The 12802-nt window shown below is 40.3% G+C and overlaps 1 protein-coding gene across 2 annotated transcripts in view; it reads left to right on the top strand.

Moving 5' to 3' along the window:
* The window catches only part of prrc1 (proline-rich coiled-coil 1), a 43509-nt gene extending 31218 nt beyond the window's left edge, over nucleotides 1-12291 (top strand). Inside the window, exons 4-9 of one of the 2 annotated variants that reach the window (XM_028026084.1) lie at nucleotides 338-405; nucleotides 2496-2598; nucleotides 2695-2858; nucleotides 4383-4486; nucleotides 5162-5264; nucleotides 10282-12291. In XM_028026084.1, coding sequence (XP_027881885.1) covers nucleotides 338-405; nucleotides 2496-2598; nucleotides 2695-2858; nucleotides 4383-4486; nucleotides 5162-5264; nucleotides 10282-10491 — 752 coding nt within the window. In that variant the 3' untranslated portion in view covers nucleotides 10492-12291. Of the gene's footprint in view, nucleotides 1-259; nucleotides 406-2495; nucleotides 2599-2694; nucleotides 2859-4382; nucleotides 4487-5161; nucleotides 5265-10281 lie in introns of both variants that reach the window. The other variant, XM_028026081.1, reaches the window with a different exon arrangement.
* Nucleotides 12292-12802: the final 511 nt, after the last annotated feature.

Genomic DNA, 12802 nt, shown 5'->3' with positions numbered 1-12802 from the left:
CTTTATAAATTTTAGATTGCTTCTGTAATGACTACTGCACTTTTTTGCACTATTTCTATTTTTTTGTTATGGTTCCTTTGGCTTGTCCACTAAGTGTACTGCCGCCTCTTGGCCAACACATGCTTGTGGTCTTGAACTCAATAGCTTTTTACCTTGTTAAATAAAGACTTATTAAAAATAAATATATCTCTTACATAGGTATATTTTAACTTTTCTAATTGTCTGTCTTAATTGAATGTCTGCTGTTTTATTTGTCTAGGTGTTGTTTCTAACACCATCTATAAGCATTCAGCAGTGACAGGAGGACTAAATACTGGATCTCCAATTACTTTCCCAGAGGAGGATGAGGACCCTAGAGTGTCTGAAGACACCACTTCCCCAAAAGGGATCTGGGGTTTTTTAAAGGTAACAGCTCCGCAATCACATGTGGCTTTAAATTACGTTTAGACTTCTTTTTGAGAATGTGAAACAGAAATTAAAATCTTATGCCGTACAATTTTTTTAATTTATTTATTTATTTTTCTATTTTTTTCTCCGAAGAGTTTTTGCGGCGCTAGTGGCTCGTAATTTTTCGACAGTAGGCAGACAGGAAAGAGGGCGAGGAGAGGGGGGGAAGACATGCGGCAAAGGTCGTCGGGACCGGGAGTCGAACCCGCGACGTCCGCGTCGAGGACTAAGGCCTCCAAATGTGGGGCGTGCTAACCCCCTGCGCCACCACAGCATGCCCCATGCCTTACAATTTGACCTAGAAACATTACCAGTATCAACTTTGTCATACACATAAAACATACACATTGACAAGTTATTTGAGCAGTAAAAAAATTGTCCAAGAAAACTAAAATAAATATTACTTCCTTATTTAACGCCTTGAAATTTGGCTTTGTCTGTTTAAAAACTCCTGCTCTTTCTGAAACTCTCTTTTGGAAGTCATCACAACATTGCCCTTCTATTAATCCTTTATCAACATTTCCACTGGTGGTGCACTGAGTAGTAGCTTCTATAATGAGCTCAGCAGATACGCAGTTCCACCAGCTGTTTGCTAATTGCTGCTCGGCAGTCTGCCGGAGCTCAGTGGAGGAGTGGTGGAGGAGGAGAAGGTGGAAGCTCCAAAGCTTGGAAACTGCAGCTCAGAAAAGGAGATGCTTCTCTAAGGCGGTCCACCCAGATGTTTTAAAAAGCCCCGGCTCCAGAGGAGTTTAGCAGGGGGTACACTGGTTTATTTTTGGGGGGGGTAGGGGAGTAGAATGCGCAGAGTAAACAAGCTTTTACTTTAATATAAATGCACAAACAAACCTTTATTTAACCTTTCAAATAAAATAACCATGTTTATTATTGCAAAATAATAAGGATGTAAACAGTGACATAAAATGTTGAGCAATTATGCTCAGATTTGCATAAACATTAGGTCATATGTTGCAGAAATCTAAGAATCTAATGTCTCCAGTCTCTGAAATCTTTTTCAAAGAAATCTATTTAAGTGCCAAATCAATCTACTCGAGAGTAGAAATATTACTCAAAAGAAAAAAAATACAGTGCAATAAATCTGCTCTAAGTAACTTTTTTTTTCTAAAACATTACTCAACTAAGTGTAACCAGCACTACCCACTTTTGAACACAGATGGCAACAAAATTAGTAGCCTATTCTTGTTAATAAGCTTAATGTGACTTATTGGCATTAGCTAAACATCATTTAGCTAACATTACATGCATCCAACAGCATTAATCAGCTCACTTGGTTAGCTGGGGGTGAGCTATGCAAACTTGTCCCTGCATAGCAGCAGCATGTCTTCATTGCTGCTGCACTGGTGTAAAACTGGTGTGAGCATCTTGGCACTCATGTTGTGTTTAAAGGTGGCTTGGAAAAACATCTTATGACTTGCTAACAGTGGATTAAACAGCTGTAGCAGCTGAAAAAGAGGTACAGAGGGCACAGATACGGGAAGTGGGGCAGCCCCTAATGTATCAAATCGAGATAGGAATGATAAAAAGTTGCTCTCTCCTGGTAGAAAGGGAGAAAAAAGCTTCCAGTTGGGGAGGGTTGGGGGTGGGTGCACAACTGACTCTGTGAGCAATGCCCCTAAATACCCGCCCATGCCACCAGGCCTGGTTTTAAATGAAAGGATTTTTTGAACATGCATGACAGAATCAAGGCAACACTTCATGCATGTTTTTAGTAACATAATCTAAAGCTCAAAAAAGTTAATTTTACATAATGCTGCAAAGTCATCCTCACTGTCCAGAGTCTAGGTCTCATAATAAACAATAACTATAATATAATACAAATGGTCTCACACAGAATTTATAAATACTGTGTGAAGTGAACCACTAAGGTGCTGTGAGATAAATCAATTTATTGTTTTGCCATTTGACACAATTTGGTCAAGCACTCTGTAATTCAGTAAAATACAAAAGAAAATTATGTAAAACTACAGTATTGAAGCTAAATGCTAACTATGGTTGTCTTGTTCGTGTGTGTTCCCTGTGTGTCTCTTTAGGGAGTAGCAGGTAATCCTGTGGTAAGGAACGTCCTAAATAAAACCAAACACTCAGTAGAGTCCATGATCACTACTCTGGACCCTGGCATGGCACCATACATCAGTAGGTTAAGCTTCTCACATTTCGTCCTTTGGTCACCTGGTTAGGTGACCAAACATTTGAAGGTCTTCGTTAATTCTTCTGTGTTGCTGCCCTCAGAGTCAGGTGGAGACATTGACATTGTAGTGGCTTCTGATAAGGACATGAGCGTGCAAGCTGTAAGAGAGGCCTTCCAGGAGGTTTTTGGGATGGCAACGGTCACTGGAGAGCCAAGTCAGTCCAACATTGCCCCTCAACCAGTGGGTTATGCAGCTGGAGCTAAGGTCAGTTCACTGATTCTTCTTCTTGATATTTATCATTTTTAAAAACATTTCTGATAAACATTGTTAGAAGAAGCTGAGTTTTCCAAAAGAAGAAAAGTTGTAAGCCATGTCACTGGGCAAACCACCAAGTTCCAACTGTCTGTACTGCAGGTAGAGACTTCAAGCATTTTTAACCCAGCCCAGATAGCGGATGTCTAGGCCAACTTTTTCCCTGCCAATATAAGAGGGGTCGCCCCACCCCACCATCAAAACCACACCTCTCAGAGTTGAGAAAAGCTCGACGAAAACACGTTTCTATTTTGTGTCACCGACACTCACACACATGCCGAGTTAGGTGGGCTCAATGGAAAGCCATGAGGGCCATATATCACCACTTTTCCCATGCATGTGGATAAAAGGTTGCTGGTTTAATTTTAATTTAATTGGTTTATTTGGTAGGGACAGACATACAGCGACATAGACAAACTGAACAAAACAGCAGTCCCATGTTTATGTCATAGTGCAATAGCAACAGCTAATTCGCAGCACTTGTCCCTAGATGGGCTTTTTTTTTAAAAATACCTCTAAAAGTTAAAAGGTTTATGGCTTAGAACATTGTAAAATAAGGTAAAAATCAATTCAAAATTATTCTTTTTATGTTGTTGCAAGACTACTTTGTGGAACGTGGAAATTTATGGTGTCTATTTTGGTCATTGTATGGCATGGAACGGTGTTCAGTTACATCTGATAGCTTTCAGTGACCAAACGATACACCATACTTTCCCTGCTTCTGACATGTATTACGCCATTATAAATGGCAGTTTCTTACATTTTTTTAGGCCCTCCTCATGCTTTTCTTATCCACTCAATTTAAATTCCAGTCACCCAACAGGAAAAGTACAGTTACAGAACACACTAATAGATCAGCTTTGCTGAAAAGAGATTTGTTTTTTTGTTTTTGGCCAATTTCTTGTATTCTGCAAGCCTCACTGTAAGTATTTCCTTCTGTATTCATCTCATTAATCCTTTTTGTATTTTTAAAGTTCGATACGCCCAACAAAATACATTATACTTTTGTATGAAGCAACATGTCTTTTTGAAATCCAATTGTGTCTATAGTACTTTTTTCCACCACCAGATGACATCCTCACACCAGAACTAGTCCACAGAAAACTCAAAAAAATTTCTAAACTATCCATATTGACTATTTTGCCACAGTATGTAAACCACCACAATTTCTGTTTGGTTCGACATTACTGGTTTTCCACTCTTGATGTTGAATTTCTGTCAATCACTTAGTTCTCTCTCTGTTTTTGGTCTTTTTATTTAGACTACTCCAATCCGACCAGTCAGTCATGCCTTAAGTGACACTTGGGATCAGATAGGGATATACCTAGTGTTTTTTTTCTTTCTCGTTAAAGATCAAAATTAGGACACAAGGTAGCTAATAACTCAGTTACTACAGCATTTTATCACAACAGGAGCGTATGCACACACTTGTGTGAAATTATTTCTTAAAAGGTAAGCAGGTGTATATGTCTACAGGGGGCCCAAGAACGCATTGATGGCTTGCGTCGAGCTGGTGTGATTCATGAGAAGCAGCCTGTAGTCGCTTTGGAAAACTTCATAGCTGAACTTTTTCCAGAGAAGTATGAAGAAAACTTCCAAAACACACACAAGCACTCAGCTACCCTCACACATGCATTTGTATTTTTAACCCATATTAGGGCTTTGTATTGACTTCCATTCACATCACACTGAGCTCATGTGGGCTCAGTGCGACCCCACTGTCTGTGCACAGAGTAAAAACACTTGCAGGGTCTAATGACCCCGTCTCGTAAGACTGAAGAAGTACAAGCAATTTGTTTTACCACGTTAAAACGACTGCATGTAGATAGCTGAATACCAGCAATGCAACTAACTAAAGGTCCCAGTCACAACACTGGGAAGAAAAGGCAGGATTTGATGCAGACATCCATTACATTAGTTATTGTGTTGCTATATAGAGAAACCACATAGTCATCATTAAATATAAGCTGAACTTAAAAAAACATTATGTACAAATAACATTTGTTAGACATGTTTTAACACATACAGATATGTTTCACTCAATTATGTGATTTTTTTTTCATTTCTATTGTACGTTTTATACAAGTTATATCATGTTATGTATTATCATCACCGGTCACAATATATATTGCGATTTGAATTTTATGCCATATTGCAATCCCAGTGATTTTTGTGATAAACTGTTGCTGTTGCCCTCCAGAATCAAAAGATGTAAGAGTTGCAATGTGATACTAAATATTGTGTTTTGCATTTAGGTGGTTTGACATTGGCTGTTTAATCTTGGAAGACCCTGGTCATGGCATCTGTGTGGAGGTCTTCACACAAGCAACTCCTCTGACACTGGAACACATTCAGCAGGTATAAATGCAAACTATATTGTGCACATTCAGAGTTCAAGGTTAATAGGAAAATAGAGAAAAATCCATTCTCTAAATATTATGGACAGGAATCTGTGCATTAAACAATCTTTGTAGGAATGAAACCACTCTTCCTACATTGAAGACGCTGCATGCCCTGCACCATGCAGCCCACCCTGGAATGTTCCTACATCCGATTTCATCATCTGCTGCACCGAAGGAAAACAAACAAGGAGAAATTATTCCCCCGGCTCTGTTTCGCAGGACAAAACGACCAACCCAAGTAATAACGCACTCCGACTCTGTGGGAATCTCACTGAAAAACAGATTTGCTGCACTTCAACGAGAACCCGTGAGGGAAACCTCACCTTCAGACATCAGCCACAATTACAAAGCACATTCACCCCCCCAAAGTGAACACCAAGAAAATCACAAATATGCCAAAAGTACTTACTGTCGGAGATGAAATACTCTCTCTATTCGGACATTGAGTCTGAGTGGACCATGTTCCGTGCCTCCATTGTCGAGGCAGTTTATCTGAGCTGTGGCCACAAGGTTGTCAGTGCCTGTCGCGGCGGCAACCCTCGAACCCGTTGGTGGACACCTACGGTGAGGGATGCTGTCAGGCTGAAGAAGGAGTCCTATCAGGCCTTTTTGGCCTATGGGACTCCAGAAGCAGCTGATGGGTACCGGCAGGCGCAGTGGCATTCGCCTCGGGTGGTTGCTGAGGCAAAAACTTGGGCGTGGGAGGAGTTTGGAGAGGCCATGGAGAAAGACTTCCATACAGTTTTGAGGTGATTCTGGTCCACCATCCGGCGTCTCAGGAGGGGGAAGCAGTACAGCACCAACACTGTTTACAGTGGGGATGTTGTGCTGCTGACCTCAACTCGGGACGTTGTGGGCCGGTGGGCATAATACTTCGAAGACCTCCTCAATCCCACCAACATGCCTTCCATTGAGGAAGCTGAGCCTGGGGACTCTGGGTTGGGCTCTCCAATCTCTGGGGACGAAGTCACCAAGGTGGTTAAAAAGCTCCTCGGTGGCAAGGCCCCGGGGGTGGATGAGATCCACCCGGAGTTCCTTAAGGCTCTGGATGTTGTAGGGTTGTGTTGGCTGACGCGACTCTGCAATATTGCATGGACATCAGGGGCAGTTCCCCTGGATTGGCAGACTGGGGTGGAGGTCCCCCTGTTCAAAAAGGGGGACCGGAGGGTGTGCTCCAATTATGGGGAGTCACACTCTTAAGCCTCCCTGGCAAGGTCTATTCAGAGATCCTGGAGAGGAGAGTCCGTCGGATAGTCAAACCTCAGATTCAGGAAGAGCAGTATGGTTTTCGTCCTGGTCGTGGAACACTGGACCAGCTCTACACCCTCAGCAGGGTCCTGGAGGGTGCTTGTGAGTTCGCTCAACTGGTCTACATGTGTTTTGTGGACTTGGAGAAGGCGTTCAACCGTGTCTCTCGGGAAGCCCTGTGGGGGGTTCTCCGGCAGTATGGGGTACCGGGTGTCAGAGTCTGGTCTGCATTGCAGGCAGTAAGTCGGGCTCGTTTCCAGTGAGAGTTGGACTCCGCCAGGGCTACCCTTTGTCACCAATTCTGTTCATTACTTTCATGGACAGAATTTTTAGGCGCAGTCAAGGTGTTGAGGGGATCCGTTTTGGTAGCCTTAGGATCGCATATCTGCTTTTTGCAGATGATGTTTTGCTATTGGCTTCATGAGGTCATGATCTGCAGTTCTCGCTGGAGCGGTTCGCAGCCGAATGTGAAGCGCTTCACATTCACAATCTGACCCCAGATAAAGAGGAAGAAAATGGATGGATGGATGGATGGATACTCTCTCTAACCACTGATCAGCCGAATATTGAAACTCTAGTTGTGCATGGGGGAGCTAATGATCTAGCAAAACAATCGGAGATTCTGACAAAAGACTTTGCAATTCTTTGGAACACTACTGGAAAACTAAAAGAAGATTTTTCTTAGTGGCTCTGTCCCAGCAATAGGATGGGGTGACTTGAAATACTCTCGACTGATTTCTATAAACAAATGGCTGATAAAAGCATGTGCTGCCAGCACAGTGACCTTCATTGATAACCACTGATCTTCTCTGAACGTTCCACCGTTTTGGACCTGATGGACACCATCTTAATAAACATGGGATAAAGCTATGCTCTGCAAACTTACTGCTGCTGTTGCAGCTACTAGATCGGAGGCCTCATCTCATCCAGGTCAGGACGAATCCACACCCCCACACACTTCTTCAGCGTGTAATGGGAAACTAGACTCTTCTTCAAAAGCCTCATCTCATCAAAACCAGGACAGCTCATCAGAAATTTTGTCACCTGAACTGGATTTCATCAGGGTTCCCACTCTAAGAACAGACAAAAAGAGACAAGATAATTACATAAACCTCTGTCATATTAAACTTGCACCATTTTTATATTCTTCATGATAACTGACTCTACTGTAAAGGTGGAGGTGGTGGACGAGCTCCATCTTTTCACAGATTCAGTCTCATGCTATACTGTCATATGTTGGAAAACTTTCACGTCTCCAGCTAAGGTTCGTTGAAGCAGGAGATTCCAAAAGGGTCAAAGAGTTAAAATCAACCAAAGTTTATTAAAAGTACAAGATGTATCTTGGTACATCACTTGATATATCACTTAAGCATCAAATGTGCATACAGAGTTACCCAAAGGCAATCCCTGTGAGATCTGAGGTTTTTTGTTTTTGTCTCCTTCTATATAACCCTCCAGTGTCTGTCTTGCTCTGCTGTGCAGCCCGCCCCCATCCTGTCAGCCTTTTGACTAAGGCCAGTAGTCATAAAAAGTTTTATTGAGGTTACAGAGCAAAGATGCCTACTTTGAAGCAAACATCTTTGATCTGTAGCAACAGATTCTGTCCTGGAACAAAGTTATAATTTTAACTACAATTTGATTCATCTCATTTTTGTTCCTGTGTTCTGGTCTTCTTTATGCTGCACTTTTACCTTGTCCTACAGGCTGCCATCATCACTTCCTTATGCAAATTCATGTTAAAGGCTATCAAAGGCCAGACTCATTTGTAGTCTCCATTTGTAGTCTCCTTGTAACTCATCTAGGTAAATTCACGATTATACATTAATGTAATGTTCAACAAAAATAATTTCATAATATTATTTCCACACACACAACATGGTGACAGTTTTAACAAATGTAGAAAAATATTTTTTATGAAAGTTTTACATCATCTTTAAGGAGAAAAGATTTTCTAACACATTTGTTAGAAAATCTATTCATTAATAGTAGTGTTTGAAAATTATATGTTCTGTGATTTGTACAATAAAAATGAATGTGGTGGTAAAACTCAACAACTCTTCATCACAAAGGCATTGAATCTTGGCAAGAGAAATACAAACATTTACACCACAGCTCATTTAGCACAGTGAATGAAAATATCCTTTTTAAAACAATTGATACTTACTCCATATTCATTCAATAGCTTTTCAGGATCTTTATTGAGATATAAAGCCAGTCCATGGCGGCTGCAAGATGTTATGTTGTTATAGAATCGTTCTGCAAAACACAAAAAAATGCTGCATTAACAAGTCATTAACATTTAGAACATGGAAAAATACCAGTAACTTTGGTATGAAAGTAATTGTAAGCAAATCTGGTCAATGACAGCCATAATGTTTTGAATTTTGTGTCCTACTTCTCCTCTCTTATGACAATAATTTATTTGCAAATTATGGTGGAAAATAAGTATTTAGTGAATAACAAAAGTTCATCTCAGTACTTTGTTATATATCCTTTGGTGGAAATGACAGAGGTCAAACGTTCTCTATAAATCTTTACAAGGTTGGCACACACTGTTACTGGTATTTTAGCCCTTTATGCAGTTCTCCTCTATTACAATGATGTTTTAGCCCTACCTTGAAATGCTTCTTACAAAGCCACGTCTTCATTGACCTGGCGGTATGCTTGGGATCTTTTTCATGCTGAAAGACCTGGTCACGTTTCACCTTCAAGTGCATTGAAGATGTGCTTGAAGATCTTCAATGCTGATGGAAGGAATGAAGATCTTCCTTCCATCGGCTGATGGAAGGAAGTTTTCACTCAAAATCTCACGATACATGACCCCATTCATTCTTTCATATACATGGATCAGTCGTCCTGGTCCCTTTGCAGATAAACTGGCCCAAACCATGATGTTTTCACCCTCATGTTTCACAGTAGGTGCTTTGGATGCAACTCTGCATTCATTCTCCTTCAGACATGACGAGTTGTGTTTGTACCAAACAGTTCTCCTTTGGTTTCATCTGACCATATGACATTCTCCCAATACTCTGTTGGAACACCAAAATGCTCTATACTGACTTAAGCAGGGGAACATGTCTGGCACTGCAGGATCTAAGTCCCTGACGGCGTAGTGTGTACAGTAGCCTTTTATAATTCACTGCCTAGTGAATTACCTTCTGCAGGTCATTCACTAGGTCCCCCCATGTGGTTTTGGGATTTTTGCTCATCGTTCTTATGATCTTATGAGCACCATAAGATCAGGTGCTCTTGTGTGGAGCACCTGATCAAGGGAAATTATCAGTGATCTTATATGTCTTCCTTTTTCTAATTGTTGTTCCCACAGTTAATTTCTTCACACCAAGCTACTTCACACAATCTACAATTTTATAGATTCTGTCTTCCCAGCTTGGTGCAGGTCTACAATTTTGTTTCTAGTGTGATTGCACAGGTCTTCACTATAGTGGAGTTTGGAGTATGACTGAGGTTGTGGACAGGTGTCTTTTATACTGATAAGTTCAAACAGGTGTCATTAATACAGGTAATGAATGGAGGATGGAGGAGCCTCTTAAAGGGAAGTTACAGGTCTGAGAGAGTCAGAAATCTTGCTTGTTTGTTATTGACCATAATGGACTGACCAAATCTTTGTCTGAGGCTAAAATATGATGTTTGTTTGAATGTAAACTTCTAAAGTACTTAACGGAAAGTCACTTACATGGATCTCATTGGTTTGTGATCCTCTACAGGCTCATTCCCTTACACCGCCTGACTACAGCCTGCGTTGGTCCGGCCTGGTCGTTACAGTGGGAGAGATCTTGGAGCGCAGTCTGCCGAACATCAGCAGAACAGATTGGCACAAGTCTGTAACAGGATTAAGCCAACATCATATAATCCAATGTGCAGCCAAAGTTCTTGCTGGACTTTACAAACAGCAGCTGCTTCCCTGGACTGAGTGAGGCTGACTGGTAACAGATTCCATAGGGACACAGAAGCGGCCATGAAAGCTACTTTTGGATTAGATGTATCCATTTGTGCCCACTGAGTTTTCTAAGTGTGTTTTTAAATGCCTGCAAGATTTCAACAAAGTCTTGTTTTTCTGTATTGTGTTATGAAAAGGTTCCCACTATATTCTGACAGTGTATTCATTTCTTTACTCATTAATGCATGTCATTGGCCGACTTTCCTGTGGTAGCACAGAAAGTATTGCAGAGTGCAATGCTGGGTCTGTCTTGTATTTTCAAGGCATAGCCCCTTACAAAACGATAATTTTCAAATGTAAATACAAAGCTGAATTTCTCCTACAGTGGTTTTCATAAAGTTGTTGAATGGAAAATAAATCTGCTTTTTTTTCTGCAGGCTGCAGGATTTCTTTTTTTGTTTTTCTGCAATGTAGATTTAACAGATGTCTGTTAAAGTCTGATCAAATTATTCTCCATGCATTGCAACATTGAAATGTTGCAATGCTGTGATGTGATAAATGATGTGGTAAATGTATGAGCACAAAAATACATGCAGAAGTTAAAATTGGAAAGTTGATTCTGAGGCTACCATGGTTCTTAAGTGTAGTATAAGGCCAGGAATTATCTACTCTTTTCAACTTTGATGCAACAATATATTTTTTATTTGTCATCGTGCAAAGTCCAGGCTGATGAAACTTACCAAGGCCCTACCCAAGTCACAAGATAGGCCATTCAAAATTCTTGGTGCCAAAGACATCACTTGCATTCCTTAATTTTTTATTTTATCTCTTTCCAGCAGAATGTTTATTTAAAAACATAAACCCAAAGCCTTACAACTGTTTTTAAATCCTTCTTTATTTTAATGTGCAGATTTGAACTGTTGTTGAAAACGAAGTATATTTTAAAAATTTGACTCATGTATGCATTGTATTAATGTACATTAGCATTTTCCTCTCCAGCATTAAAAATTAATGGTTGAGGATTGTGTACAAATAATTGACCATTAGGACAAGGTTTGTTGTTTTGTTTGTTTCTTTAGAAGACCCTAATACTTCATTTGCTCATTTTGGCTACGTTCACACTGCAGCCTGAAGTAACCCAAATCCATTTTTTTGTGAAATCAGATTTGTTATCTTAGAAATAGAAATTATTGTGACAATAACAGTTAACATGTAGATACTTGGGTGTGGTACTAACAGTTACTTAAAGAGTTGCTTTCGAATTTTCCCTCTGCCAACACCTTCGGGGGAATTGATCAGAATCAGAGGGGAAGAACACAGAAAGACCAAATAATAGAGTAGAAAACAAGATGAGAGGAAGATCTGGCAGCAACATTTTTGCAAGACAAGAATATGGAAATGGAAGCAATAAGCCTTCCTTGTCTCAGCTTTTTTTTCTTTATAACACTTTTTGTTATAAGGGATTTTTATTATTGTGGGTCTGAATGTTTCTCTGTTTTATTGGCACAATAAGAACAACTATATGTGGGGGGATTTCCTCAATGTGTCTGTCCAGGATATATGTAGATTAAATGTACTTGTTTGCTAACGGTTTAACCAAAACATTAGTGATGTGTCGGCTTCAGCTACTAGAGTTGGTCTTGTGCAAAATTCTGTTCTGTGAAAATCCGGCCCCCCGTGTCGGGAGCGCGAACTGCAGCCAGAGAGGCGGATCCGTTCATTTTCACGGCGCTTCTGATCAATTTCTCGGTAAAACAACTCATATAATCATGTCAAGGTTGTAACACTCAGATTAATCAGCAGCTGCTGCTTAAAAAAGAAACAATAACAAAATTGTAAAATAAATAAATACTGTTTTGTGTTGTTTTTTTAATGGCCAAGACAATCGCTCTTTCTCCTATTTCTATCACTTAAGCCTGACAAGAAAAAGTCAGTCACCAGTTTTCAGACATATTGTGTGTATTTATATTTTTTCATTGCTAATATGAAAAAATATAGCAGGGCACAAAGATTAGACTTCCTGAAAAGATGAGAGTGTAGGTTTTCTGGAAAATCCCGTTCTAATGTTAAGTATATGACAGATTACTGGATAAAAGAAATTAATAGTTGCTATTTTTTGGTGCTTCAAACGTACTATTGTACATAACAATCATTGAGAATTTGGAAACATTTGCTCTTTATTTGCCAAAGTTAGGGTTAGGAGGGCGGTTGCTGAGGCAAAAACTCAGGTGTGGGAGGAGTTTGGAGAGGCCATGGAGAAAGACTTCCGCACGGCTTCGAGGCGATTCTGGTCCACCATCCGGCGTCTCAGGGGGGGGAAGCGGTGCAGCACCAACACTGTTTATAGT

This window comes from Xiphophorus couchianus, chromosome 8 (genome assembly GCF_001444195.1).
Source record: "Xiphophorus couchianus chromosome 8, X_couchianus-1.0, whole genome shotgun sequence".
NCBI classification, from domain to species: domain Eukaryota; kingdom Metazoa; phylum Chordata; class Actinopteri; order Cyprinodontiformes; family Poeciliidae; genus Xiphophorus; species Xiphophorus couchianus.
This window is presented reverse-complemented; position numbering and strand designations above follow the sequence as displayed.